General features: G+C 39.1%; 1 protein-coding gene across 7 annotated transcripts; it reads right to left on the bottom strand.

Moving 5' to 3' along the window:
• Positions 1-651: 651 nt before the first annotated feature.
• On the bottom strand, positions 652-27,997 carry ZBTB43 (zinc finger and BTB domain containing 43). Of its 7 annotated transcripts, none has more exons than XM_036913915.2 (4): positions 27,528-27,997; positions 25,770-25,869; positions 22,146-22,265; positions 652-5,958 (listed from the first exon to the last, which is right to left on the bottom strand). In XM_036913915.2, exon 4 carries the CDS (start codon positions 5,933-5,935, stop codon positions 4,532-4,534), a length of 1,404 nt encoding a protein of 467 aa, XP_036769810.2. In that variant the 5' UTR covers positions 5,936-5,958; positions 22,146-22,265; positions 25,770-25,869; positions 27,528-27,997; the 3' UTR covers positions 652-4,531. The 7 variants fall into 7 exon arrangements, with proteins under 7 accessions (XP_036769810.2, XP_057355022.1, XP_036769811.2 ...); XM_057499039.1 differs by lacking the exon at positions 27,528-27,997 and adding an exon at positions 26,721-27,044; XM_036913916.2 differs by lacking the exon at positions 22,146-22,265.

Raw genomic sequence — 27,997 nt, 5'->3', positions numbered from 1 at the left:
TAAGGCATTAGCAGGGTCCTGGCATGAAACAGATGGCATACTCAGCTGGGGTGACTGAGGAGAGTCTCATAAGGGGACTATTCACAAAGGGTGTGGGCAGGGTTCAGGAACTCCTGAGGACAGCGAAGCTCCTGACGGCTGCAAAACAAGGAGTTAGGACCAATCCCCAGCTTGTGAGGACAGGATTGGGTGTGGTTATCAAACCCTAAAGTTGCCTAACAGGAGCTGTGGCCCTTGGCACATAAGCCCAGCCACTGTCAACTCACACCTGGCAGGAAGGAGCCAGGGGAGTGAATCCTCCCACTTCTCTTTCATCTGCCAAGCTCCTTCCAGTGTGTCTCTGGCAGATTCTGACCAGAAGCCAGAAGGAAAGGTCTGCAGAGACCAGCCTCCAGAGTAAAGCCTGGGGACGGAAGGGGGTCCGGAGGGGCAAAGGGAAAACCCAACACACCTAAACACCTGATGGAGCTGGTGGGGAGTTAAAATGAGATCATGTATGCCTGGCACAGCAAATGGTCACTCACTATCCATTTAGTCAACTTTCTATTTGGCACTTACTATTGAAAGGCCACAATATAGTTTTTATTCTCAGTGGCCAAAGCCTGAATGAAAAGAGACATGTGATCATATACCCAGAGTGAAAAACAAAACTTTTACAAAGTTGACAGGTAACATTTATTAAAACATGTCATACAAAAGGGCATGAACTCTTCTATAAGAAGAAAATATTAAACAGTAACATTCAATTAAGTAAAACCATGCTGTACACTGAAGACAGCAATATATAAAGACAAAACTATTCAACTTTTGCAATACAGGCATAACATTTCACAAAAAATCAATAAGATATGCACCTAATGATAATCTGTTTATCATCAAATGATTTTGTGGTCTAAGAGTCACCTGACTTGCATAAATAAAGTAATTTTCTGGAAGAAACATTGGGAACCTTTTAAAGGAAGGAAGGCAGCAGCAACTGATATTATGACACAGGCTTCAAGCAACACTAAAAAAAAAAAAAAAAAAAAAAAAAGTCACATTTGCAAAATGTGTTCCAGCATCTTTCCCATAGGGCATTATCAGTAGAGATCTGAAGTAAGAAACAGGTACCTTTAAATATATAAGTAGCAAAGAAAAAACCCAAACAAACCCTGGTTTCACTGAACAAAGTTAGTTCCCATGAGAGCAATTAAATCACAAAATTAGTGTGGCACAGGCTGGGGCTGGGCTGGGATATGTTGCTTGGCTTCCAGCATTCCTTAATCATCAGAGACCTTATGAAAGCAGACTCCTGAATTTGGTGTGATGGAGCCCTTTCCACCCTCACTAAAGGGCTGCAGCGAATCTCCTTTCCTAGGAAAGCTGCTTCTGCTCTGTCTCAGCCTCACACTAGCAGCAGGAGAAGCCACTAAGTCTAAGCAGCTTTCCCAAACAGCTAGATGTGTGCCTAGGGTCCCTTTGGTCCAGCAAATGCCCACTGGAACGGAGGGGACTCTTTCATGCACTCTTTGTAAGGAGTGGCCAAAATAAGGGCCTGGAGGAAGGTGAGATTTAGAGACCAGAACTGGGCTGGGGCCCAGGAGCGCCTGAGGGTAGTAACCCTCAGTACCCGAGGAAAGGCTCTCTCAGGCCTTCCTTAGACAGTGATTCCTACTTTACCAAGTGCATTATTACAATGTGTATGTCTAAATTAAAGGCATGGTGTAAGTACTAATATTGAATACCACTGGTGGTGCCTTGAAGCCCTTTCCAACTGGGATTGGAGAAAAATCACAATGAAGACTCAAAGCAGGGGACAAATACCTTGGTTGCAGGCCACTGACAATCCCTGAAAGGCTGTTTGGAAAATGTTACCCACAACTATCCAAACTCTTTTGGAAGGATAAAGATTTTCTAAAGCTGCACTGAGGCTAAGGAGAGAGACTAATCTATCCAACCCAGGGTAGGCAGGAAAAAAACGATCCCCTACTCTTAAAGAGCAAGGCTATAAAAATTCACTTTTAATACTCAAACTAAGGCAATCCCTTCCCCCAGTCTCTCTGAACATGGGCAGCATTTTGATGCCCAACCATCTTACAGGGTCTAACTGACCCAACACGGAAACCCCAATTATCATAAAAAACTTAAAACAGCAGACGTTAAGAACTTACACTTTTAAATTCCACATTTAGTAGCTGATGTACATGTAAGGATTTCAAGAAAAGATACACCTTTCTTCACAACATATTAAATAAGTCCCAACACAACTGAATGCTCCCAGACTGCCACCCAAGGGCTGGCTGGCTGAGAGCTCGTCATCATTACGTGACAAGGGTGCTCTGCTAACTGCAGCATAACCGAAGGATGATGATTTTTCCAGAATATTTTTATTTTCTCCCCAAATGTCCCAATGCTCATTTGGTTATAATTTTTAGTGGGAAACACTACAACAAACCTTCTAAACAGGCAGAAAATGGTTTGCCAATACCACGGAAGAGGGTGATCAGCTTTTGGCAGAACAAAATGGCTTCACTGCCTTAGCACTGAAATTATTAGGAGTAACAGAATGATTTCTCCTCACACGTAATTGGCTAGTGATCATACCTAAACCCACTTGGCTTCTAACATGAGAACAGAGAAAGAGCAACTGAGCTCGACTGTACAGTCACTTCTATACACTTCTGTGAGGTACACAGAGAAAGGACTGTTAACTGGTGAAATCTCAACACTAAGAAGAGGATGTTAATATGGCAAACAACCAGGAGGTAATATCTAGTTTATAGGTTTAAAAAAATCAATATATATATATATATTTTTTATAATAAAGTTTTTAATACAAAGTGCTTCTTATATATCGAGAACGATACAGTGTTAGTGAACAGATAGATCCCTGTTTTGTAATCTTGATTACAAGAGCAACTGGTGATTAAGTACTTCCCTTCCCCCTTCCAGAAGTTCAACAAGTAAATAAATGCCTTGGTGGTTGGAGCTTGAGGATCACAGGCCATTGCCAACAGTGTCTATCACACATGAGCAAAGCCAAACTTTTAAAACAAAATTTCACCTCAAATCCAAGAAAAGCTGTTTTTATTTTCAAGAAAAAAGTTTTCCACTTGGAAGTAATAGATCAGTAAGTTTATGGAGAGTTGATGTAACAGTAGCACCCTGTCCTACCCTGGTGATAACTTAGGTATATTATACAGCTTAAAAACATCCAGAATATGCTTCTTTTTTAACCTAAAACATCTGACTGATCTGCAGAAAAGGTCTCACAATAGCTGCTTTTTTTTTTTTGGTAGGTATAGCTATGTGAAATTGTAAATATATGCAGTTTTATAATCTGGGAACATGAATCTGTAGACCACTTTCTAAAATTAGGACTCCTTTCCCCCTTTTAAAACACATCCCAGCATGCCTCAAGAACTGACAGCATTAGCTCAGTGCACCCCTCTATGAATATCTCCCTCACCAGTGTATTTTCAAGACTCATCTTTTCTTAGGCAGTTGGTTTTTTCCCTCAAGTATAACCTGCCACTCAAAATTCTGCTACTCAGCAACTCTCATTCTGACAGTTGGAGTGCCACTGTAGCACTCTATTGACTCCTGAAGTTCACAGGTAACTCTCAGCCCTGACTTCTGGCTCCTCCCCACTAACTGTGGTCACTCTTTGAGAAGCACCATTGCCTAAGAGCGAAATGGCTGGAGCAGCCAATAGTACCATGGTCAGGGTCAAAGCAGCTAGACATCTACTAGTCACAGAGCAGGTCCCATTATGCAGATGCTTCAATTAAATGGGATTTGGGACAGCAAACCAATTACAAATACCCATCTCTGGTGCCCTAGAGAATTACAATTAGATATAATTGTTCAAACTAAATGTTAGCACTAAAACATAAAACTTTGCCTTATTAAGAGTCTGAAACACATTGTGACAGTGGCATCTTAAAGAAATTGAAGCTTGTACCATAAGTTATTTTTCATACTTAGAATGTCACCCTCTTAGTATTTCCACAGTTTTTGTTAAAATAACCTTCAGAAAGAATAAAACCAGATAGGAGAACTCTGTTAATCAATTTAGCATCCTAGGAATCACATTATTTGTAGCTTTTACTTAAGTAGCATTTTAATCAGTGAAGCAGCAACCAAAACAAATACACCTTACCTAAGTATCATAGTAAAAGCAAAACAAAACCCCAACACGACCTTGTAGTCAAGAGTGATCAAAACTGCCACCTGAGGAGTCCAGTTCCAAGTGAGGGTGCCCTACCTCCATGCCCACCCACCCCAAATCACAACAGGCCTGAAGGTTTACCTTGCCAGCTGGGAGGTGGGTTAACTTAGCCCCATTACTCACTCCAAGACTGGACAGCAATATACAAATCTGAGGAATTAAGATTTTTTAACTGGCCTACTTAGAGCTGGTCTTCAGAAATATCTCCTTTTTTTTTAGGATTCTCTCATAATAGCAAGTAGCACGCATCATCTGTGCCCAGATTTGCATAATTACCATAGTTTATTTTTATGCCTGCCACTCAAGGGCCAGATCCTATTTTTAGTTAGCCTCAGTCGTATTCTGCTCAGCCTTTGCAGCTTCGTAGGACTTGGTACAAGAAGTCACATGCCTGTGGAAACTGTCCCTCCACATAAATCTCTTTGCACAGATATTACACTCATACGGCTTTATGCCTGTGTGAATTTTCATGTGGCCCACAAGATGATGCTTCATTTTGAACTTCTTACCACAGACACCACAGCCATAAGGCCGAAGACCAAGGTGCATGCTCATGTGTCGATCTCTCTGACTCTTGTGAGTGAAACTTTTCCCACACTGACAAGGATACAGCTTGTCAGTGGCTGAGAATCCTAAATGGGAAGCTTCCTCTTTAATCCCTGTTACCATTTCAATATTCTCATTGTAGCCTCCTGCTAGGGCAGCCTCCTGTCTGTGCCCCATTAGATTCCCATCTGACCTCTCTCCAGAAAACTCTTCCATGGAAGAGCCATAGAAATCCACCTGCTCATCATAACTGCCTTCATCAGCCTGTTCATCAAACTCTGCTTCCACTTTTTTTTCCCCAATGTGGAAGTCTTCCTCTACTCCTGAAGGCTGGGCTGAGTGCTCCGTCTGCATGGTATTGACAGACTCAGTGACCTGGTGCTCGTCATAGGGTGCATGTACATCCATGCCCTCGCATGCTTGTTCGAAGCGTTCAGGCTTCACATGGATCCAGCGTTTGTGAGCCATTATGCTGGGCTTGCTGTACATAGGCCGGGTGTAGTGGAACTCTGCGCTGTCACTGGCCCCTTCCTCCCCGTCCTGGCTAGCCATTTCAGTGCTCAGCCGGTCATGCTCTGTGGACGAGTTGCTGGGAAGGTATTCATGCTCAGTGAGCTGAGATGACAGCTCGTCTTTGGTGCTCTCCTCTTCATTCTCCCCATCCCTCAGTTCTTGGGCTTTGGGGAAATCAGTATGGCTTCCAGAGCCCAGCTCAAAGCTCTCTACCAAACCATTATAACTACTGCTGCTTGGAGATTGGTGGTCACTGCCATGATTTAGCTTCTGACAGAGGACTGTAGGGTTTCCCTCTAAAACCTCAGTGCATTTGTCTACCACATGCCACATCTGAAGGAAGCTTGCTGCTGTTAAGTAACTAACAATTTCTGTAGCAGGCATTACTAGACGTCCTGTATAAGTAGATAGGAGAATGTTCTCAAACACTCTTGGGTTCATCACATCAGGCAAAACAATCCTCCTGCTGTTTTTCAAGAGTACCTGGTCACAAAAGTAGGGTGAACTGGCAGCAAGAACAGCTTTGTGTGCCCGGAAAATGTGGCCTTGGACAACAATGGAGACGTCACATAATTGTCCTTGCTGGCGCTGCTGGTTCAGTTTCTGCAGAATGGTGCTGGAAAAATCAGGAAATTCTACTCGAAAAGAATTTGTTCCAGGCTCCATTTCATCACAAATCTTCTTTGGTGCTACAAGAGAAAAAAAATTAGTACTAATTCCAGCCCATAATTATTCTAATACTAATTCCATAAACTAAGAAAAGTCCCATAGTCCCCTGAAGTGCCTTGGGCCATGGTCATAGTGGGTTGAGCACTCCTCCTCCAGAGCCCGGCCTGCAGGTGCGAGTGTGCCCGAGGCAGAAACCGCCCACCAGTCTGCAGGCTATTAACTCTGGGTTTTTACTGTAGCTGTGAGTGAGAACAGAATCCAGAGACGAGATTGGTAAACTACACAAATCCCCTAAGTAAAAGTAAGTAAATATTTCTAGTCGAAATAAACATGATACCTATCAAGATGACAGAATTTTTAAGAGGCCTCAGATTAAACCTACATTTGCTAAACTGGGATTGAGAAAGTGAAGCTGGAATTGTGGGAAGAAGGAGAGGCATATGTAAGGCTTAGAGGCAGCAATGAATCGGCAACTGCAAGGAACTGAAGGACCATTAGGCTAGAATCCAGGAAGGGAATAAGGGGCAGGCAAGAGGGCTGAGTGGTGCAATCAAACAATGGTGCCTTTGGCCCTTCAGCACCCTAGGGGTGAGCCTGCTGAAGCCCTGAACATGTTTCTTTAGTTTCTGTCGGAATTTTAGCCCTTCAGGAGCTTCTGATAATGTGAACCAGATGAAATGGCAAGGAAAGTATTCCTTCTGTCTAGTGGTCTCCAAACTGTTTAAAAAGTTATAGACCAAAGAAGATAGTAAATATTGTCCTTGTTACTGAATGAACTCAATTTGAAAATAGTTATAATAAAGAATAAGGGATTACCTGGGTTGTTAATACAAGTACATTTTAGCATATACTTACATATAAACATTGTATTTATAAATATTATTTATATTTAGTACATACATAATATAAGCCAGTCAGGCATTAGAAATAATTTGTAACAGCAATCAAGAAGATGAACTCTGTTAGAGGTCTGGCTCATGCCTCCTAACTCCTTAATAATGAGAACAAACTAAAAACCCCAACAGATTTATCAGTGCTATATATATCATCTGGCTCTAATACTATATCCAAACGTTGCTAAATTCCAGGTTTTCTATGTATGAGATAAAATAATCAGACCACCAAAGACTGGAGTCATCTTTGAGAAAGATGCCAAGAGAAGAAACTAATGTTTCTTGAATAATTACTATATACGAGGAACTGTACACCTTTTTTCACTTAATCTTGATCATGACTCTGTAAATGTAGGGATTGATATTCTCAAGTTCAGCTATTTCTTTCCCAAGGTAAAAATAAAAGCTAGTTTTTATTAAGTTGGGATTTGAATCTAAGTTTCTATGACTCCAAAGCCTATGTTATTTTCCTACCACATCACTCCACCTAAGATGCCAAAACAGATTAGTCATTAATAATTTGAAATAAAAAATAGATCAGGAAACAAACTAGGTGTTTGCAATTTCGAAATGAAGCTTAGTAGTATATAAATGTATAGAGTAATCCCTCTGAGAACTACACCTGGGTAAACAGCTCCTCTGCAAGACCTCATCACTATAGAATTTTGTTTTTAGCTATTTGAAAAAAAAGGGGTAGGGAACAATATAACATGCAAACAAAAATTACAGAAAGCTGAAAAACAACAACAAAAACCAAAAACCACATGCCAACTCTCGACCATTTATTCCTAGTCCCCACACAAAGGAAACCACCATTAACACACTCTTAAGTCTATGTCTAGAAACTTCTCTGCATATATTAGAATAAATCATATTTAGCCTTTAAATATTCCTACTAAAATGGGTCATTACCAACATTTTATTCTGCATTTAGCTTTTATCACTTAATGTACCTTGCAGATCTTCTGATATGCTCTAGAATGATTGTGCCCCCAAAAATTCACGTTGAAACCTATTTCCCCAATGTGACAGTATTTGGATGTGGGGCCTTAGGGATGTGATGAGGTCATCAGGGCAGAGTCCTTGTGAATGGTTATTAGTGCTTTTGTAAAAGAAACACCAGAGAATTCCTTTGCCCCCTTTGGCCATGTGAGGCTACACTGAAAAGATGGCTGTCTAAGAACCAGGAAGCAGGCCCTCATCAGACAAGAATCTGCCAGTGCCTTGGACTTCCCAGCTTTCAGAACTCTGGGAAATAAAGTTCTGTCGTTTGTTTATAAACCATCCAGTCTATGGTTTTTTGTTACAGTAGCCAAATGGACCAACATACTACATTAGCACAAAAAAAGCTAACTTACTGTTTAATGGCTATACAATTTATCCTAACTTAATTTAAGCAGTTCTCTTTCCAATTTCAGTTGGGTTTTTGAAATTATGAGCAATGCTAGAATGGACAACTATACATAGCTATTTTGGCATATCTTTGGAATATATGGGTAAAAGGGCTTTTGACTTTCTGATATATGTATTACCAAATTGCTTTCCAGAAAGGCTGCACCAAATCACATGCCTACCAACAGTAAGAGTGTCCACTCCCCCAACACCCTTACCAAAACCAGACATTATCAAACAACGGGAAAAAATTTTTGCCAATCTCGTAAGTGAATAATCCATGATTCATTCTTGTCTTGGTCAACATGAATAAGTCTGATGATACTCTACTCATGTTACTGGCCATTTGTTTTTCCAGTAACATATCAGTCATACCCTTTGCTCAAATAAATTAGGCAATTCATTTTATTGATTTCTAGTTTTTTGTTTAATTCAGGAAATTAACTTTGAAATTTATGTACATTACCCAATCTTTGCTTTTATGGCTCCACGGTTTTGTGTTAGACAAAGAAACGTATCCAGCTCCAAGATTATTTTTAAAAAGTAAAAAGAATTATCTAGGTTTTTCATGATGCCATTAAAAAAAAAAAAGCATTCAAATGTCTAATACACAATGAGTTTATTTTGGCATAAAGAGTAAGGTTAGGATCCAGCCCTTTTTACTCCAAAATAGCTAGCCTATTTTCCTAACACTATTTATTGAATACTCATCTTCTGAAGATTGTAAATATCTGATGAGGAATTTAAAATGAGAACAAGACTTTTAAAAACAGTTCTACAAAAATAAATGTCATAAGTGATGTTATAGAAAATGGTGGACTAGGAAGCTCAAGGGGTCAGTCCCTCTGCCCAAACAACCAGTTAGCTGTTAAAGTGATCAGAATCAACTATTTTGGAACTCTGGAATCCGATTAGGCACTTACAGCAACTAAGGCAATACTTGATGAAGGGAGAGGCGGCAAAACCTCTAAGAGAGCAGTGTGCACAAACCAGCTATCACGCCCATTTCTCAGCCCTGCCACAGCCTCTGCTGGGACGGTGACCCACATTCCTAGAGTGGCTAGTTGATGCCAAGTGGACTAAAAGTGCCATGTCCTCCAAAAGTTGGGGGCTATGCATTCTGGCCAATCTGATGGACTCCTGCAGCTTTGTCTGGCTTCTCCTGCACTGGCTACCCAAGCAGCATCCATCCTAGGACTTTACAGGACAAACACACTCCCCTACAAACCTCCAGTAAGAGCACTTGAGGCAATGTCAGGTCACGGAGCTGACCACATACAAAAGCAGCAGAAACTTCAGTGACTACATGCAACAAGGAATACAAACTTTACCAAACAGTTTGGAAAAATCACCAGACATCTGCAGCCCTTAACACATAACAAAAGAAGTCCCCTAGAAGAAGAAGAATCTCATTTCAAGAGAAAAGTTACCACACTAGAATACTCAAAATGTTCTAATTTTCAATCAACCAGTACACAAAGGAAAAGGAAAATGTGGCACATTAGCAGGAAAAGGAGAATCAGACAGACACTATCCGGAGAATCCCAGACACTGGGGTGGTTAGTCAAAGATGCTAACTCAACATCTTGCATGTGCTCAAATTGCTCAAGAAAACTATGGACAAAGAACTAAAGGAAATTAAGAGAATAACATCAATAAAGAGATAGAAATTATAAAAAGGAACTAAATGGAAATTCTGGAGCTGAAAAGCAAAATACTATGTTATGGGCCAAATTGTAAAAACTCCCCGATTCATAAGGTGAAGCCCTAACCCCACCTCCCCCTACCCCTGCCATGCCCCAGAATCTGTTTTGTCTGGTCATAAGTCCTTTAAAGAGATGATTAAGTTCAAATGGGAGTGCTTAGGGTAGGCTTAATCCAGCCTAACTGGTGTTCTAGTAAGAGATGAAACTTGGACACACAGAGATACATCAGGGTGTACGCCAAGTGAAGACACGGTGAAAAGCTGGCCACCTGCAAACCAAGGAAGGAATAGGGCCTCAGAAGAAACTACACCTATGGGACACCATAATCTTGGACTTCTAGCTTCTAGAATTTGAAAAATACATTTCTGTTGTTGAAACCATCTACTCTGCGTTGTTTCATTATGGCACACCTAGGAAACAAACACAAGTTGAAATGAAAAAATTCACAAGAGGAGTTCAATGGCAGATTTAAGCAGGCAGCTCCCCTCCATCCCCCTACCACCCAGCAATATCATAGCTAGAACAACTGAAATTCACCAGTCTGAGGAATAGAAAAATGAAGGAAAATGAACACGCATTCTGAGGTGCCTGTGAGACAATATCAAATGTACCAACATGTACACTATTAGAGTCTCAGAAGAAGGGCAGAAAGTTATTAAAAGAAACAGTGGTTGAAACAGATACATGAAAAGATGCTCCACGTCACTAATCATCAGGGAAATGCAAATTAAAACCACAAAGAGATATCACCTCACACCAGTAAGGATGGCCAGCATCAAAAAGACTAAGAACAACAACTGCTGGCAAGGATGTGGAGAAAGGGGAACCCTTCTGCACTCCTGGTGGGAATGTAGGCTAATTCAACCATTGGGGAAAGCAATACGAAGATTCCTCAAAAAACTAAAAATAGAAATACCATTTGACCTGTGAATCCCACTCCTTGGAATTTACCCAAAGAATACAACTTCTCAGATTCAAAAAGACATATGCAGCCCTATGTTTATCGCAGCACTATTTACAATAGCCAAGATATGGAAGCAACCTAAGTGTCCATCAGTAGATGAATGGATAAAGAAGAGGTGGTACATATACACAATGGAATACTATTCAGCCATAAGAAAGAAACAAATCCTACCATTTGCAACAACATGGATGAAGCTGGAGGATATTATGCTCAGTGAAATAAGCCAGGCGGAGAAAGACAAGTACCAAATGATTTCCCTCATGTGTGGAGTATAACAATGAAGCAAAACTGAAGGAACAAAATAGCAGCAGACTCACAGACTCCAAGAAGGGACAAGCGGTTACCAAAAGGGAGGGGTGTGGGAGGGCAAGTAGGGAGGGAAGGAGAAGGGGATTGAGGGGTATTATGTTTAGTACACATGGTGTGGGGGGTCACGGGGAAAACAGTGTAGCACAGAGAAGGCAAATAGTGAATCTGTGGCATCTTACTACACTGATGGACAGTGCCTGCATTGGGGTACGGGTGGGGACTTGATAATATGGGTAAATGTAGTAACTGCATTGTTTTTCCATGTGAAACCTTCATAAGAGTGTATATCAATAATACCTTAATAAAAAATTTTTTTAAAAAAAAGAAAGAAATAGTGGTTGAAAACTTCCCAAATCTGATAAAAGACAATCCTACACATCCAAGAAACTCAACCCCAAGCAGGATGAAGTTAAAGAGATCCACAAGACACATTCTAAATCAAATTGTAGAAAGCCAAAGACAAGGGATAATATTAGTGCAGCAAAAAAAGAAGTGACCTGTCATGTAAAAAGAGACCTTCATTAAGATTAAGAGCTAGTTTCTCAACAGAAGTCATGGAGGCCAGAATGCAGCAGTGTAATATATTTAAAGTGCTAGGAAAAAAGTTTGTCAATGAAGAATTCCATATCTGGAAAAACAATGTATTAAGATGTCATCTATGACAGTAACAGTATGAACGGGGATGGACAAACATGTACAGGAAAAGAGTGTTTATATACACTTAAAACTAAGTTTGAATTAGTCAAACCTGGTTATTATAGATGTTAACTGTAACCTCAAGGTAACTAATAGAAAAATAACAAAATACACATGAAAAGCAGAGAAAGGAATCAAAATGGCATACCAAATACATATTTCAAAAAGAGAGTCATAGAGGAATTGAGGAACAAAAAGCATGCAAAGTACACAGAAAACAGTGAAATGGTAGAAGTAAATCCTTACCAGCAACTGCTTCGATTAAATTCTCCAATTACAAGGTAGACACTGGCAGAATGGACTGAAAAACATGACTTATTTAAATGTTATCTATAAGAAACCTACTTTAGATAAAAGGCACAGAGGTTGTAAGTAAAATGAAGAAAAAGATATCCCATGCAAAGGGTAGCCAAGACAGCTGGGGTAACTTATATTATCATCAGAGAAAATATATTTTGAGTCAAAAAGGTTATAAGAACAAACAGTATTTTATGTTGATAAAAGGCTCAATCTATCAAGAAGATAAAACAATTATAAACATATATACACCTAAAAAGAAAAAAAATGAAGCATTATGTATGAAACACAATGGACAGAATCAAGATAAAAATAGATGGATCTACAACAGCAGTTGGACACTTCAATATCTCACTTTCAAAAGTGGATAGAAAAACCAGAAAGAAGACCTAGAAGGAAATAGAGGACTTGAATATCATAAAGCAATTATAGCTGAAAGACATACACAGAACACAAACAAAAATGAAGTTCTGATACACGTCACAACACTGATGAATAGTAAGAACATTGTGCTAAACATTAACATCTACAAGCCAGACACAAAAGGGCAAATGCTGTATAATTCCACTTATGTGAAATATCTAGAATAGGCAAATTCATACAGACAGAAAATAGGTCAGAGGTTACTATGGGCTTGGCGAATGAGGAATGGGAGTTACTGCTTAATGGGTAGATCTTCTGTTCGGAATGATAAACAAAAATTTGGAAATACAAAGTGGTGCTAGTTGTACAACACTACAAGTATAATTAATGACACCAAACTGTACACTTGAAAATGGTTAAAATGGCAAACTAAATGATATTTACCACACATTTAAAAAAACTGGAAAAAAAAGTCAGGTAGGTTTATTTTTAACTGTTGAGGTGGTATTAGTCCTTCTAATAAGTGTCTGACCTCTGTCCTTTGAGTGAGTGTGACATTTCTACACTCAAGAATACCTCAGAGATACTGTGGGTTTGGTTCCAGACCACTGCAATAATGTGAGTTAAATAAATTTTTTGGCCCCCCAGTGCATATAAAAGTCATATTTACACTATACTGTAGTCTGTCAAGTGTGCAACAGCATTATGTCTAAAACAGCAATGTACACACTTTAATTAAAAGATACCTTATTGCTAAAAAATGCTAGCCATCATCTGTGCTTTCAGCAAGTCATCATCTTTTTGCTGGTGGAGGGTCTTGCCTTGATACTGATGGCTGCTGACTGATCAGGGTGGCAGTTGCTCAAAGCTGGGGTGCCTGTGGCAATTTCTTAATAACAAACATAGCCCCATCAATTTGACTCTTCTTTTCATGATGATTTCTTTGTAGCACGTGATGCTGTTTGGTAACATTTTACTCACTTTAAAGGAGTTTTTAAGAACTTCTTTAAAAATTGGAGCTGATCCTCTCAAACCTTGCCAGTGCCATACAACTAAGTTTATCGAATATTCTAATCCCTTTCTGGTCATTTCAACAATCTTCACAGATTTTTCACCAGTAGTAGTTTCCATCTAAAAAAAACCCACTTTCTTTGCTTACCCATTAGAAGTAATTTCTCATCTATTCAAGTTTTATTGTGAGATTGTAGCAATTCAGTCACTTCTTCAGATTCCATCTCTAATTCTAGCTCTCTTGTTATTTCAATCACGTCCACAGTTACTTCCTCCACTGAAATCTTGAACCCCTCCAAAATCATCCATGCAGGTTGGAATCAACTTTTTCCAAACTCTAGTTCATGTTGATATTTTGACCTCTTCCCATGAATCACAAATGTTCTTAATGGTATCTAGAATTTTCAGTTTACTTTTCCCAGATCCATCAGAGGAGTCACTATCTATTAGTTATAGTCTTACGAAAACTATTTCTTAAACAAGACTTGAAAGCCCAAATTACTTCTTACTCCGTGGGACGCAGTATGGACATTGTAGTAGCAGGAATTAAAACAATATTAATCTTGTCCATCTCCATCAGACCTCTAGGGTGACCATATGCACTGTTAATGAACAGTAATATTTTTAGAGGAATCTTTTTTACAGAGCAGATCTCAACAGAAGGCTTAAAATGGCCAGCAAACCATGTCGTAAACAGATGTGCTGTTATCCCGGCTTTGTTGTTCCATTTATAGAGCACAGGCAGAATAGATTTAGCATAAATCTTAAGGGCCCTAGGACTTTCAGAGAGGTAAATGAGCACTGGTTTCAATCTGCCTTGGTGTTGATGGCTGCATTAGCTGCTAACGAGAGGTAGCCTGTCCTCTGCAGCCAGGAACTTACTTCTCTAGCTAAGAAAGTCTGAGATGGCACCATTCTTCCAATAGTAAACTGTTTTGTCTATACTGAAAATATGTTGTTTGGTGTAGCCAACTTCACTAATTATCTCAGCCAGATCTGCAAGGTGACTTGCTCCTTCACCTTGCACTTTTATGTTATAGAGACTGCTTCTTTCCTTAAATCTCACGATCCAACCTCTGCTAGCTTCGAACTTTTCTCCTGCAGCTTCCTCACCTTTCTCAGCCTTCATGGAATTCAAGAGAGTTAAGGACCTTGCTCTGGATTAGCTGCTGGCTTAAAGAGTTATGGCTAATTTAGCCTATCGAGACCAACTAAAACTTTCTCCATATCAGCAATAAGACTGTTTTGCTTTTTTATCATTTGTGTGTTCACTTGAGCGGCACTTTTAATTTCCTTCAAGATTTTTTCCTTTGCATTCACAATTTGGCTAACTGGCACAAGAGCCCTAGCTTTCAGCCTACCTCAGCTTTTGACATTCCATCCTAAAATCAATAATTTCTAGTTTTTGAATGAAAGTAAGAGACATATAACTCTTTTTCTCAGAGCACTTAAAGAGACCATTGTAGGGTTATTAACTGGCCTTATTTCAGTACTGCTGTGTCTCAGGGAATAGGGAGGCTCAAGGAGAGGGAGAAAGATGGGGGAATGACTGGTCAAGGGAACAGTCAAAACATATTTATTAAGTACACCACCTTATATGGGACCTGTTCAAGGTGTCCCCACAACAACAGTAGTATCAAAGATGACTAATCACACATCACCATAAAAAATAACAATAAGAAAAAAGTTTGAAATATTGCAAGAATTACAAAAATGTGATATAGAGATATGAAGTGAGGAAGTGCTGTTGGAAAATTGCATCAACAGAGGGTTGCCACAAACCTTCAATTTATAAAAAATGCATTACCTGTGAGGTGCACTAAAGCAAAGTACAATAAAAAGAGTTTGCCCATATTCCCTTACCTTAGTAATATGCAAAGCCCAAAACTCTTCCACTGGTTTTCCTGCTACATAACCAATATTTACAAACATACAGGCAGTTGTGGTTTATATTAATAGTAGAGTTGTTATTTTGATTGTTTAAGACTTTCATAAAATTAAGCCACTAACCCCCCACTCTCCTAACATAAAACACTATATGCAAGATTCTGTGGGGGATTTCTAAGATGATCAAGGAATTTCACATCTTGAGTTCATAATCTGGTAGAAAAGATTAAAAGAACAAGCACATGACCCTGCTATTCAAGACAAAGCCTGAGAAAAGCACAAGACAATTACAAACCTAGGAGTAATTCAGAAGAGGGGATCTGTATGCCCTATAGTCATATAACCTGTCATCACTATAAATTTTGGTGTCACCAGTAGAGGGAGAAAGACTTGAGGGCAGCATATACTTCTTCCCATCTATCACATCATAACCAAAATAATCTAAGAAATGGAAAAATTGATCTAAGTCCTGGAAACAAGGACCAGGGTTTTCTATACGCTACAAATTTCTATTAAGGACATAGTGGAGATGGGGCCAAACTGAAGGGAGACATGGTCCCTGTGACTCCACCTGCTCTACCAGGCAATCCTGGTTTAGTATACCAGGCAAGCTGGACAGAGGACCACTAGTATCAGTTCATCTGTAAGATCTGGAGCTAAAAAGCCAGGGTGGACCATGGGACAGGTCCTGCAGATTGGCAACATTCAGAGACGGCTGCAGTGGGATACCTAAGGTCACGCATTAACTCAACAGGGACTCAGTAATAGCTCCTAGAAGGAGGTAAAGGCATAGCCTATATTTGCCAGCTGGGTCAAAAAGACTAATGTAGAACTTAGGTATCACATTTTCGCCAACACAGAAGAAAGTACATAGAGCTCAAGCTCTCCTGAGAATGCCTAACACCCAGCCTCCAAGCTCCAACCACTCCACTTAAATTGACACCTGGTGTCAGTATGGTTCAGCCTGTCTTCCAGTGAAAAAGCTAAGAGTAAGATTTTAACAGGATTCAAGTATATGGTGGAGGACCAAAAAAAAAACCTTTTACAAAGGGGGAAATTTATGACCCCAGTAGAATATTTCCCTCGAAAGAATAAGCAGAATAAAACCATGTTGGTTTTATTCTGTAAGTAAATGGGGTCTGTAAATAGATTCTACAATAATAAAAAAAGAAAATACCAAGGAATAAACAAAGAGTGAAGTTTTAGATAGCATTTTAAAACTGATGTTTCCACAAACTTACGAAAACAAAAAAGCTGACTGACTTAAAGAAACTAGTAATAGAAACAAGTAATAAGAATAACAACAGGCAATAACAGAATCACAGCAGTGGAAAATGGGAGTCAATCATGTGTAAGGCACTTTGGGAAACTGCTATCAGAATACAGGAGGAAGATAAAAATATGAAAACATCAAGACAGAAGATGATAGAGCAGGAGATCAGTGAATAGAGATCCAACATCATCTGGCTAATTAGTGTCCTTGAGAGAAAGAACAAAATGAATGGAGCACATATTTTATGAATAATCACATAAAATATTTAATAGAAGAGAACTTCCCTTAATTGAAAACCTTTGAGTATTCAGAAGAATCTTGTCTCAGTAGTAGGGACAAATTAGTTTCAGACAAAATAAAGTTCTGGCCCTGTTAAACAGCATAAACACAAGCTGCAAAACAATCAAACTATTTCCAAGTAACTTAACTGTTCCAGAACAAAGCTTGAGAATATTTACATAACACAAAAATATCCAGAACCCAACAAGGTAAAACTCATCCCTGGTATCCAATACAAAATCACCAGGCATGCAAAAAAGCAGAAAAATAAAACCCATAATAAAGAGAGAGGAAAAAAAAGTCCATCAATGGAAACAGATCCAGATATGAGATTTATACAATAGGTGGAAAATTCTGTATTCTGTATGTTCAAGAACATAGAGGAAAATTAAGCAGATGAGGTAGACAAGGAAGCTATAAAAAAGACCCAAATCAAACTCATACAGAATAAAAACAAAAATGGGATGGAAATAACAACAGAACTAAACTGTAAAAGAAAAGATTAGTGAAATTGAAAACACAGCAATAGAAAACCTAAAATAAAAGAGAGAAAAAAGGACACAAAAAGAGGTACTGGGGAACAGAGTATCATTGAGCTGTGGTGGCAAATTCAAGGTGCCTCACTAGAGTCCCTGGAATAGGGGACAGACAGGGTGGGTATAGAGGCCAAAATTTGTTTGAAGAAATAACAAGAACCTCTCCAAATTTGATGGAAACAATAAACCCACAGATCCAAGAAACTCACACACCCCAACCACAAGAAGCCTGAAGAAAAGTACACCAAGGCATATCAAAATAAAATCATTTAAAACCAGTGCTAAAGCGAAAATCTTAAAAGCAGCAGAGAATATAGCATCTTATTACACTGACAGACAGTGACTGCAATAGGGGGCTGAGGACTTGATAATATGAGTGAATGTTGAAACCACAATGTTGTTTATGTGAAACCTTCATAAGATCATTTATCAGTGACACTTTAATAATAATAATAATAAAAAGCAGCAGAGAAAAAAGACCAATTGTGTACAAAGGACAGAAGATAAGGTGGCAAACCTCTTGACAGCAGGAATGACAGCCAGGAGACAGCAGACATCTTTAAAATACTGAGAGAGAGAGAAAAAAAAAATATCCATGGACCTAGAATTCTATATCCAAACTGAGTATCTTTCAAAATGAAGGTAAAATATTTTTTTCAGATAGAAAAGCTGATAGAATTCATCACTAGAAAGGTGAAAAGTTAAAAAAAAAAAAAAGGAAAACAAAAGTAAGGCAGGCAACAATACTAATATCAAAGTAAAATTCAATGCATCAAATGGGATGAAAGCTTATTGTTAATTGATCAGTTCTCTAATTCACAACATCAGTGGGTGACTTTGTGAACTTCTATGTGTAAGTAGCATGGTCTTCAAAAAACAGTGAAAAAAACAATTGTATTGAGAAATATAAATATCCCTCTTTTAGTTCTTAATAAATCAAGTATGCAAAGAATAACTAGGATCTAGCAGTTTGATTGGTATCATTGATAATGCTAATTTAACTGAAACATACAACCTCTGCTTCCTACAAATAACAGCTGCTTTGTCAGTTTCCATAGGACACATACACAGGAAGCATCAATATAAGTGAACAGAGGAAGCATCAATAAATTCCCCAAAGCAGAAATACATATACAGAGAACATCTGATTATATATGTTTACACAATATAACAAATCTAGAAATATTAAAAGTATAAATTTAAAAATACCCACTCAGTAATTCAACAAACTGAATTCTTAAAACAGTGAAGAAAACTGAAACTGCAATGTCAAATGCACAAAATTAGGGTAAGAAAAGGAATATAATCACATTATAGAATCTTTTAAAAATAGAAGCCAATTCTACAATACATTTTTAAATTTCACTGCTAAAAAGTTTTAAAGAAAAATATAAATATTGGATTGACCTGATAAAAAATCCAAACAGATCAGTAACTGGAGAAATTACAAAACACATCCAAATGGTTTCTAAAAGCACACTAGGGCCAGAATATTCTATGGGAAAATTCTGTAAAATTAATTCCTATGCTATAAAAACTGTTTCAAAGAGGGAAGGGTGGTGGGGGTGGCGGGGCAAAGGAATAAGGGTGGGAGAAAACTTGCTAATTATTTTGCTATAAAACCCTCACATCAAAATGGGGAAACAGAAAAAAACTATACGCCTATCTCACCTAAGAGAAAGAAAAGTTGTAAATGGCATTCTGGTTGTTCCATCTCTTGTGGATTGTGAGCATTGTGAGTGTGACACTGAAGAAATCAAGTTATTGGTCCCATCAAATGAAGGCAAGATCCTAGATGACGGTAGAATTACCGTGGAAAGCCATCTCACGAGCTCTCAGCTCTGTTCCACTAGAGACCACCTCTGCTCTGGTGATACAATAATTGGTGCTTCTGTTTCCTTCTACAAGTGACAGGGAGTGGTGGAGACAAACCTGGAAAGGATATAAGGAATACCCTGCTGAAGGCTGAATTTTAGCTTTACACGTGGGTGCTGGGGGCAGTGCTGAGACCTTCTAAGTGACCTGCTTGCTGTGCAATAAGGAATATTGTTCAGGAAGGTTAATCGGTTGATAGACATAAAGCAGGAGCCAGCCTGAAGCAGAGGCTAATTATAACATTTCAGCAAATATAGTCTACGTTTGAGGCAATGAAAGTTAACAATGATTATGGAAAATGGAGGTAGAACTGACGGGGTTGAGTGAATTAGAAAACAGGGAGGTGCAAGAGGAGTGCAAAATACAAAAATATCATTAATAAACTGAAAAGATAATCTTAAAACATAGGAGAAAATATATGCAAATCACATAACTGATAAGTGACTTGCATCCAGAATATATGAAGAATTACTCTTAAAATTCAACCCAATGAAAAGACAACCCAATTGAAAAATGGGCAAAGGATTTTAAGACATTTCTTTAATGATACACAAATGAACACACAAAAAATGCTCAGTATCATTATTCATTAGAGAAATGCAAACTGAAACTACAATGAGATATCACTTCCTATCCACTTGGATGGCTATGATAAACAAGACAGAAAATAACAAGTATTGATAATGATGTGGAAGGGCCATGCATTGCTGGTGGGTATGTAACCCTTATACATTGCTGGTAGGTATGTAAAATGGTGCAGCCACTTCGGAAACCAGTTTGGCAGCTCCTCAAAAGAGTTAAACAGAGTTACCATGTAACCCAACAATTCTACTCATAGGTGTATTATACCCAAGAAAATGAAAACATGATAGTGACAAAAAACTTACACATCAATGTCCTTAACAGCATTATTCCTAATAGCTTAAAAAAGTGGAAACCACCCAAATGTCCTCAACTGATGACTGGATAAACAGGTTGTATATCCTGACAGTGGAGTATTATTCCATTTTATTATGTACTATGTATTAATGCCATTCTTTTGGCACTAAAAGAAAATGAAGTACTGATAGATGCGATAACGTGGCCGAACCTTGAAAACGTCATGCCAAAATCAAAGAAGTTAAACACAAAAGGCTACATCTTGCATGATTCCATATATAAGAAATGTCCAGAATAGGGAAATCCAGACAAAAAGTAAATCAGTGGCTGCCAGGAACCACAAGAGGAGGAAATGGAGAATGACTGCTAATTGGTTTTTTTGAAAGGGAGCATGAAAATTCTAAAATTAGATCGTGGTGATAGACATAGAAACTATTGAATATACTAAAACAACTCTTAATTGCATGTGAATTATGTCTCAATAAAGCTGTTTTAAAAAAACAGAGTAAGGCAAGATACACTCGTTACCAATACCAACTCGAAGTTTCCCAACTGGTAACTAGGAAAATGCCATAAGTAGGAATAAGATTATCATCTATATTAAATGCATGCATTATTTATCAGAGTCTGTGCAAATCACTTCATGTATTATATCTCATTTCAATAACCTAACAACCACTAGATATTATTTCGATTGTAAAGAATAGGAAATACACAAAGAAGGGCTAAGCGACTTGCCTGAGGTCATGTAACTAGTTAGTGGTGAAGCTGGGATTTTAATTCAAAACACTTGGCTCAAACCCATTATAGTCTGAGAGTTGAGACAATACAGAAGATAAAGGTGAATACTATTTTCACAAATAAACAACTAAAATAATCTGTAATATAATGCTTCCTAAACTGCAGGGCAAATTATTTACCACCCACAGACTTAAGCATTAGCAATTTTAAATGACACCTAGCACACAGTTAAAAAAAAAAAATCTAATAGTAACAGTTCTGAAACACACACACCAATCCCAGCACCTTCCCTCCATAGTTCATAGGGACTATCTGGCTTTTTTTAAAAGCAGAGGATGAAAGGCAAATATTGAATCACTGAACCGGGTGACCTACCTCCAAGATCCCTTCCAACTCTGATGAGTTTAATAGTAGCCTATAGTTATTATCAGCTGAGAACTATAAAGTTTTATATACAATTTAAACACCATTACATATCCTGAAACACAGGTGACAGTAATATAATAAGCAGACCCATCAACTACTTGTCTTGAAGTCGTGCAGAGATTTCTTAATCAGAGCACATGGTAATTTGCATGCTTACTGTAAAGAACACATTTAAACACAGTAAATACTATTTTAGTAAATCTACAGACTGGCTCAAATGTACAAAAATACCAAAACCCCATGCCTACCAAAATTTTTTACTTTAGTCAAATGCTTTACAGTTCACTAAGTAGACTATGTAAACTTGAATCTCGCAATACCCCTGAATCGTCACACTCATTTAAAGATGAGTAAACTGAAGCTCAGGGAGGTTAAAAGATCTGCCCAAAGTCACGTATCTAAATGGTATGTCAGAATTCAAACTGAAGTGTTAATTGCAAATCCAATGTTTTACTTAATTAAAAAAGTCACTTAGCAAAAAGTTCCCTGAAGTTAAATGCTCCAGAGTACAAGTCTTGGCAATGACTGGCCTAAAATGTGTAATAAGGTCCTCCATAGGAGAAGTCCTCTGCTCTGGTCTAGGGCAATGAAATAGAAATACATTATTTTTGCTGGAGAAAAATCAAAACATTTTTGTAAATAATTCTAAAAACTGTACTTGTACCAAGTTCATAGCTTACCTAATGCAAAGTTGTATTTCTGGGATAAAGTCCCTTATGCCATGACCATCAAAAAGCAGTATGAATGAATGAGCAAGAGGAACCCATTTCTCAGTTTTGCTTCAAATTAAAATCTCACTTCTGAAAGGGAAAACCATATTGAAAATATAAGAGACACTGATGCCATTCACTATGTACGTGTGTTCGCTAATAAAAACACGTGTAAGCAGCAGAAAGAAAACTAATCAAGATCGGTATTTTTGGTTATATGCTATTCTGCACCTTCTTAGCTTCTGCTTCTGTATTTTTTAAGTAAACTTTTAATTCTGGAAGAATCTTAGCTTTACAGAAAAGTTGTAAAGAATGCCAAGAGTTCCCATCTTACCCTCACTCAGTTTTCTTTAATGTTACCTTATATTACCACGGCAGATTTGCAAAAAAATAGGAAACCAACACTGGCCAATGCCTACGTAATTTTAATACACAGTGTATCTAATAACTAAAATATCTTTCGGAAAAGTGTTTTGGGTCTCCAGACATACCACTGTCCACCACCTCTATATTTTCTTCTATTTGGAACACTTTCTCATAATTGGAACACCTGTAGCCAAAGACCTTAGTAAAACCTATTTTATGATTAAAAAAAACATCAGGATACAAAATTAATACACAAAAATCTGTTGCATTCATATACAATAACGATGAACTCACAGAAAGAGAAATCAGGAAAACAATTCCATTCACAACTGCATCAAAAAGAATAAAATACCTAGGAATAAACCTTACCAAGGAAGTGAAAGACCTATATAACCTGAAAACTACAAGATACTCCTAAGAAAAATTAAAGAGAAACTAATAAATGGAAATTCATCCCATGCTCTTGGGTAGGAAGAATTAATATTGTCAAAATGGCCATCCTGCCTAAAGCAATCTACAGATTCAATGCAATTCCTATCAAAATACCAACAGCATTCTTCAATGAACTGTAACAAATAGTTCTAAAATTCATATGGAACCACAGAAGACCCCAAATAGCCAAAGCAATCCTGAGAAGGAAGAATAAAGTAGGGGGGATCTCACTTCCCAACTTCAAGCTCTATTACAAAGCCACAGTAATCAAGACAATTTGGTACTGACACAAGAACCATAGACCAGTGGAACAGAATAGAGTCCAGATATTAAGCCAAGCATATATAGTGAATTAATATATGATAAAGGAGCCATGGATATACAATGGGGAAATGACAGCCTCTTCAACAACTGGTGTTGGCAAAACTGGACAGCTACAGGTAAGAGAATGAAACTGGATTACTGTCTAACTCCATACACAAAAGTAAACTTGAAATGAATCAAAGACCTGAATGTAAGTCATGAAACCATAAAATTCTTACAAGAAAACATAGGCAAAACTCTCTTGAATATAAATATGAACAACTTCTTCAGAACATACCTCCACGGGCAAGGGAAACAAAAGCAAAAATGAACAAGTGGGACTATACCAAACTAAAAAGCTTCTGTACAGCAAAGGACACCATCAATAGAACAAAAAGGCATCCTATAGTATGGGAGAATGTATTCATAAATGACATCCGATAAGGGGTTGACATCCAAAATATATAAAGAGCTCACGCACCTCAACAAACAAAAAGCAAATAATCCAATTAAAAAATGGGCAGAGGAGCTGAACAGACACTTCTCCAAAGAAGAAATTCAGATGGCCAACGGGTACATGAAAAGATGCTCCACATCACTAATCATCAGGGAAATGCAAATTAAAACCACAATGAGATATCACCTCACACCAGTAAGGATGGCCACCATCCAAAAGACAAACAACAATAAATGTTGGCAAGGATGTGGAGAAAGGGGAACCCTCCTACACTGCTGGTGGGAATGTAAATTAGTTTAACCATTGTGGAAAGCAGTATGAGGTTCCTCAAAAAACTAATAATAGAAATACCGTTTGACCCAAGAATTCCACTCCCAGGAATTTACCCTAAGAATGCAGGAGCCCAGTTTGAAAAAGACATATGCACCCCTATGTTTATCGCAGCACTGTTTACAATAGCCAAGAAATGGAAGCAACCTAAGTGTCCATCAATAGATGAATGGATAAAGAAGATGTGTACATATATACAATGGAATATTATTCAGCCATAAGAAAACAAATCCTACCATTTGCAACAACATGGATGGAGATATAGGGTATTATGCTCAGTGAAATAAGCCAGGCAGAGAAAGACAAGTACCAAATGATTTTACTCGTCTGTGGAGTGTAAAAACAAAGCAAAAACTGAAGAACAAAACAGCAGCAGCAGACTCATAGAACCCAAGAATGGACTAACAGTTATCAAAAGGAAAGGGACTGGGGAGAATGGGTGGGAAGGGAGGGAGAAGGGGAATAGAGCGCACTACAATAAGCACACATAATGTGGGGGGTGGGGGCACTGGGAAGGTAGTATAGCACAGAGAAGACAAGAAGTGATTCTATAGCATCTTACTACGCTGACAGACAGTGACTGTAATGGGGTATGTGGGGGGACTTGACAATGGGGGGGAATCTAGTACCCACAATGTTGCTTATGTAAGTGTATATTAATGATACCAAAATAAAAATAAATAAATAAAAAACAAAAAAACACACCACCTACTTTATGAATTCTGATTCCCGTTTTCCTTTAATTTTAGGCCACAGCTAAATGTTTTACTTAAAACTTCAGGGCAATCGTTCTATTGTGGTAAACTCTGAGATTCAAAAGAGAAGGTATTGTTCTAGCCACTAACTCCCCATTTATGTCATCCTACCATTACATCACAATAAAGCCAAGGAAATGTTTTTAACTGCACCTTCACATTCATTACTATTCATGATAAGAAGCTCAAATCACACAAGCAGAAAGCAGAAACAGCATTCATTTCATGAAAGCTAATTACATACCGACTAAAGTTCTTTTCTCATGATGTTACAAAGAAGACAAAAATCTTACTATTCGAATTGAAATAAGGTAAAAAGGAAAAGCTCGTTTAAATGGTATTGAGCATATTCAATTGCTTTTTAAGAGGCACGAGGCATTTTTTTCATTTTTAAATTTCTGAAATCAGGATGTGATGGCCAGGTGGCAATGTTGATAATTGTCACTGAGACAATGATGGCACAATGGGTGACACTGGAAAAAGCATGGATGCAACTGAATTGAAAAGTACTTAAAAGAGTAGGACTGTTAAGAGGTTTAAATGCTTTAATCAATTTATTTCACTTATTTTTTCTTTTAATATAAACATTAAAATGGTATTTTAAAATATCTAAGTCTAAAAATGTGTTCAGTAAGTATTTTTAAAAGCCTAAATGATGACAGGGCATTTATCGTAGCTGAATTGGCAGTGTTTTCCTTTGGCGGTACATAAAATAATCAATGGTAACTAAGATTCAATACAGTAGTCCTTCCATTGCTACATTTTATAAGAAGGCTTGAAAAAAATAACCTTACTGGTAAACTGATGGCATAAATAATATTAAACAAAGACCTCCCCCATCAGAAAAAACAACGCATGATTTTGCATTACTATAATAAAAGCGCTATTTTTCCAATCCTAAAAGTTTTCTTCATGTGAAAAGTAAAATCTTCCTCAGTATTTCCTACTTACGCAGCAGATTCCTGCGCTGAATCCAAGGGATATGGAGGGGGGAGAAGCAGGGCAGTAACCTGCTGCAAGTAGAAAACTTGAGGACGATTTTAACCAAATTCTGGAAGAAAGCAGGCATCAATAAACACAGGTTCTCTGTTCCTAAAAGCTACAAAATGAATTTTTAAAATTATATTTTTAAAGAGCTTGTTAGTCCCAAGTGTCTCCAGTGAGCAAAAAAATAATTTTTATTGTATTATGGTAAAATATACTGAACACAAAATTTGCCATTTAAACTATTTTAAAGTGTACAATTAATGGCACTAAGTACATTCACAATTTTTGTATAACCATCACCACTATTCATTTCCAGAACTTTTTAATCATCCTAAACTAAAACTTTGTATCCATTTAATAACAGTTAACTCTCCATTCCCTCCTCCCCCTGCCCATTTCTGTTTCTATGAATTTGCCTATTTTAGATATGTCATACAATACTTGTTCTTTTGTGTCTGGCTTATTTCTCCAGTCAGTACTTGAATGAACTCACCAAGGAATATGGAGGGGGAGGGAGGAGTTCATCCAAGGAATATGGAGGGGGGAGAATTTGAACCCCAAATTACTTAGCTGTACATACTGACAGTCTCTGAATTAAGCTACAGCTCTCTCAGAAATCCTACTACAGTTCCATGAGCCCCAAGGAGCAGAGGATGTCAAGCTGACCCCTCCTTAGCTTGTAGACAGGCTTGGTTAAGCAGGTGGAACTCCAAGAGCAGGTTCTTGAGAGTCTTGAAGGGAGCCAAGGGAAGAAGGGAGCTGTGCAGGCCTCAAAACCCACGGGTAAGGCAAAGATTCATCAAGCTGCTCTGGCCCTGAGATGGCCTTCTGCCTGCCTGCCAGGAGCTCCGGCACCCTGACACTTAAGACTGGGCGACACCTGTTAGAGTTGAGGCCAGACTGTAGTCTACTCACTGATAATGTCACCGATACAGGAAGCTTCACGGGGTCATGAGTCACCTAACCTGGCGCAGAGGTCTGGGCAGCCCTACCCCGCCCCGCCCAGTCAAACCCAGTTAGGAGAGGGCAGAAACCTGAAAGTGAGACACACAAAACTTGCAGAGAGAAAAACACAGCCAAAGAACTAGACTGACAGGCAGGCCATGAAAAAGAGTTACGGACTGAGAGGGAAACAGTTGAAAAACACAGAAGCAAGGCAGAGACAGAAATAAATACAGGATCCAGATAATCAAAGATGGGCTGGAGGGAGACCAAGTGGAGAGAAATACACAGCTGACAAGGGCTGAGTTAAGAGGCAAGAAGGCGGGTGACAACAGGTGCCAGATACAACGACAGAGATGAAATAGAGGTAACAGAGAGATATCTGCGAAGTCCGGGAGCAGCTTTTTCCCCGGCCTTGGCTCGAACCCGAAGCCACCAAACCGCGCCCACTCGGCGCCCCCGAAAGGCCAGCGGACCGACGGGGCCGGGATCTCTAAGCGCTCTGGCCAGCCGAGGTCCGCCGCCGAGGGGTGACCTTGGGCAAGACGCTGCCTCGGGAGCGTTAATGTCGCGGTCCGCGCTCCGGGCAGGCTGGAGACCACAGCACTTACAACCCGGGCGCCAGAACTTTAACCGCCCGCGCGCGGCTTAAGCATCCCGGTCGGCGGGACGGGCCTGGAGGGGCCGGCGGCGCGCGCGCTGGAACATGAAGAGAACCCCTCGACACAGTCCGCTTCCCTCCATACCCCCTCGCTACCTGCTGTCCCGACTCCGCCGTACCTGCCAAGGGCTCCGCGCTCACATAGTCCGCCCTCAGGAGACTTTCCGCAGCCGCCGCCAGGCCCGTTCAAGCCGTCGCTGCCGCCGCGACCGCCTCAACCTGTGCCTCCCGTCCCCGGAAACGCTTTCCGGTCCCGCCCCCGAAACTGCCAGTGCTTCCGGGGATGCGTCAGCGAGAAGACGGTGTGCGCATGCGGAACTAACGTTTCGGTGATAGGACGTCAGGAGAACGTAGAGGTAACCGGCGCCTGCGCAGTGTAACCTGGAGCAGGTCAATCAGCCTCAGGGACTCTGAGGAAGCTACTGGGAATGGGGACCTGATCCGTAGTCCTAATTCTTTTTAAACTTTGACGTGACCCAGCCTGCCTAGCAGATATTGTGTCAAATTCTTTTCTCCTCCCACAATGTCTTTGGCAGCTAGTAAATGATTGCTTGTAAATGTTCAGTGAAAAGCCGGGTGCCTTCTGTGT

This window comes from Manis pentadactyla, chromosome 3 (genome assembly GCF_030020395.1).
Source record: "Manis pentadactyla isolate mManPen7 chromosome 3, mManPen7.hap1, whole genome shotgun sequence".
NCBI lineage: Eukaryota > Metazoa > Chordata > Mammalia > Pholidota > Manidae > Manis > Manis pentadactyla.
This window is presented reverse-complemented; position numbering and strand designations above follow the sequence as displayed.